Consider the following 3,455-nt stretch of genomic DNA (forward strand, 5'->3'; position numbering starts at 1 on the left):
GGTACAGCACCGTCTGTACCACACCCAGGAGACTTCTCATCTCAAAGAGTGTTCAAGACACAGTAGAGTTTCATGAGCTCATGGCACCTTGTACATTCTTTGAAAACAATTGTTCCTGCACCCTTCAGAAAAGGACACCATTCTGGTACAGTATTGTCTTCCCAAGCAGGGTTAAAAGCTGAAATGTGCTAACCATGAGTTGGGAGAGCTATTTCAGGCTCATGGTGGACTTCATCCTGGCCTTTGTAGAGTAGACACATCGCCTTGGGGATCACTTCTGAGACTATGGGGGAACTAGCTGAAAAAGAGAGACCCACTCACCCTGTTCTCCTAGTATGGAGATCTCGAAAAGTCTTCATCTATGGTCAATCAGGGCATGGAGTCCAGAACTTCTAGAACTGGCTTGGAGTCTTCTCTGCAGCCGCTTTCAAGTAGCTACATAAATAGCCATTCAGAAAGGATTCCCAGTCTAAAACAGGAGAAGGTACAGGTGGCCTTCAAACTAGCTGTTCGGTTTTGCTATGTCTTGTTTCAGGATCCCTATTCTGAAAGCAATCAAGAGCTGAACTTCACCATCAAACAGACGGTGTGCCCAGTAGAAGAAGAATTTTCCATGGAGGAATGCAACTTCAAAGAAAACGGGGTGAGGGATTGATACCCAACTGGTTGGGTGATGTATGGTAGATGGAGACAGGTCTATTGGGACCTCTGTAGGATCTTCTTGGCAGAGGTGAAACTGGAGTGCCATCCCCATTGGGTTGAAGAAAGAGCTCTTCAACTTCTACCTTTGTCTTGAGGGACATCTACTTCTCGGTTCTCCAAGCCAACTCTTAGGCCCAGATACAAGGATGGGGAAGGACCCTCGAACCCTTCAAAAGTTATTTCCTGTTCTCCTGAAGTGTACATGGAGAGACTGAGGATCCACCAGCTTAGATTGTCTAACTTTGTCCGGGAAGGGTCCAAGATTCCAAGATTCCTCCGTAGGAAAGGAGATGGTGGTCTCCATGGAATCTGAGTTCTGAGAGATATCTTGATTCTCACCACACTTTTTTCTCCTCCACAGCTGGTCAGACAATGCACAGGCTACTATTTCCTGGAGGAGAGGCCCCCAGTGGCTGTTCTCACCTGTGACGCCGTGGAGGGATCAGCGAAGGAGGAGGAGAAAGAGGAGGAGAAGAAGGTAAGAAGGGGGTGTGGTAGTTCCTAGGATGGTCTAGAACAGTGTTTCTCAACCTTGGAAGCTTGAAGATGGGTGGACTTCAACTCCCAGAATCCTCCAGCCAGCAGCGCTGGCTGGGGGATTCTGGGAGTTGAAGTCCACCCATCTTCAAGCTACCAAGGTTGAGAAACACTGGTCTAGAAGGAGGGTTGAACCGTTTGCCAGGTGGGAGGAGACCCCCATCTCAGTTGAGAGATTGGACCACGATATGTCTTAAATGTTATAGGGTTTCCTGCTAGAGCAGGGGGCTGGATTAGAAGACTTCCCGGATCCCCTCCAACTCTGTAATTCTGAGGAGGGGGAGAAGGAGCGGGAGGAGGAGAAGTACAGGAGAGAAGGGATTCCTTCTAGAGAGGGGGTTGGATTAGATGACCTCCAAGCTCCCTCCAACTCTGTCATTCTGAGAAGAAGGAAGAGAAGGAGAAGAAAAAGGATTCCTGCTAGAGAAGTGGGTTGGACTAGATGTCATATTGAGAAGAAGAAGGACGAGGAGGAGAAGGGGAGAAAAGGGTTTCCTGTAGAGCGGACTACATGACCTCGGAGGTCCCCTACAACTCTGTGTTCTACGTTCTTCTTCTCTAGGACCGGCCCAAACGTGTCAAGAGATTCAAGAATTTTTTCAAAAAAATCAGGGATGGCATTCATGAGTTCATCCACAATAACCGCTTTGTCATCGGCGTAAATTTCCGCTTCTAAGCCGTGATTCAGAAGGACCAAATCTTCCAGTTTTCCATCGATTAAAAAAAACTTTCCACATTTTTCCAGCTTTGCTTTTCCCGTTTAGACCTCTGTTTAGGGCAAAGAATCTTGACTTTAACGAGCATGCGACTTAGAATCAGTAACCCAGCTTTTTTTTTTTTTTTAAAGGCAATATTGGCAGTCCTCGATTTACAACGGTTCATTTAGTGACCGTTCAAATTTCCAATGGCAAGGGACTCGGGACTGGGTTTTTTTTTTTCACACTTACGACCGTTGTAGCCTCCCCGTGGTCACATGATCGAAATTCAGATGCTTGGCAACTGACTCGTATTTATGACGGTTGCATGGGGGGGCTGTCACGTGATCCCTTTGGCTACCTTCTGACAAGCATAATCAAAGGGGAAGCTGGATTTGCTTAACGACCATTTGCTTAGTGAATGCGGCAAGGATGGTCGTAAAACAGGGCATAATTCTCTTGATAAATGTTTCATTTAGCAACAGAAATTTCGGGCTCAATTGTGATCGTAAGTCGAGAATAACCTGTAAATGCCGAAATGAGGCTTTGCAAAGTATGAGTCTTTTTGGGAGAAAGATCAGTTTTTCCATCCTGTCTTTACAGATAGTCCTCGAGTTACGATCAGAATTGAGTCCAAAATTTATGTTGCTAAGTGAAACGTTTGTTAAGAGAGTTTTGTCCCATTTGATGAATTTTCTGGCTACGGTTGTTAAGTGAATCATTGCATTTCTCAAGTAAGTCTCATGGTCGTTAAGTGAATCTGGCTTCCCCATGGACTCCTGACAAATTTGCAAAAGAGGATCATGTGACCCTGGGACACTGCGACTGTCATAAATGTGAGTCAGTTGATAAGAATCTGAATTTTGACTGATGCTGCAATGGTCATAAGTCTGAAAAAGGGTCACAAGTTGCTTTTTTTCCAATGCCAGTGTAACTTGGAGCAGTCACTAAGTGAATTGTCATAAGTCGAGCACGATCTGTATTTTGAAAGAGCTCCGGAGTCACCGAGATTGATTTAAAAAGCTGTGTAAGTTTTCTGAATAATAAATAAATAATAAAAATTTTCTGGGCAAGGGTCTTGCTTTTTCTTCTTTTCCAACAACTTTTCATCCTTTGTCTCCAATTCTGTTTGCTTCACGATAGTTTATCTCGATTTGAGGATCGAATTTATTGTTCTTTTGGGCCTAACTGGGTTGCGAGCAGAATTACAGATAATTCTTGGTTACAGATAATTCACTTGACCAATGTCTCACTTAACAACAGAAATTTGGGGCCCGATTGTGGTTGTAAATTCGAAAACTACTTGTTTATTAGTTCATTAGATTTCTATACCGCCCTTCTCCCGAAGGACTCAGGGCAGTGTACAGCCATATTAAAACACATAGATTTATAAAATTTAAAACCAAATTAAAATCAATATATAAAATTGGCCCGCAAATTAAAACACACCTACACCCATAATAAAATTCATATTAGGTCAGTCCAGCTTGTTGAAACAAAGGGGTCTTCAGGGCGCGGCAA

At 44.1% G+C, this 3,455-nt stretch overlaps 1 protein-coding gene across 1 annotated transcript in view; it reads left to right on the forward strand.

Moving 5' to 3' along the window:
* Positions 1-3,007, forward strand: part of LOC117656352 (uncharacterized) — a 13,397-nt gene extending 10,390 nt beyond the window's left edge. Inside the window, exons 6-8 of the mRNA XM_087893693.1 lie at positions 536-643; positions 1,064-1,180; positions 1,802-3,007. Coding sequence (XP_087749819.1) covers positions 536-643; positions 1,064-1,180; positions 1,802-1,915 — 339 coding nt within the window. The 3' untranslated portion in view covers positions 1,916-3,007. The remainder of the gene's footprint in view (positions 1-535; positions 644-1,063; positions 1,181-1,801) is intronic.
* The last annotated feature ends 448 nt before the right edge of the window (positions 3,008-3,455 follow it).

This window comes from Pantherophis guttatus, chromosome 4 (assembly GCF_059756535.1).
Source record: "Pantherophis guttatus breed Tessera chromosome 4, ASM5975653v1, whole genome shotgun sequence".
In the NCBI taxonomy this organism is placed as follows: Eukaryota; Metazoa; Chordata; class Lepidosauria; order Squamata; family Colubridae; genus Pantherophis; species Pantherophis guttatus.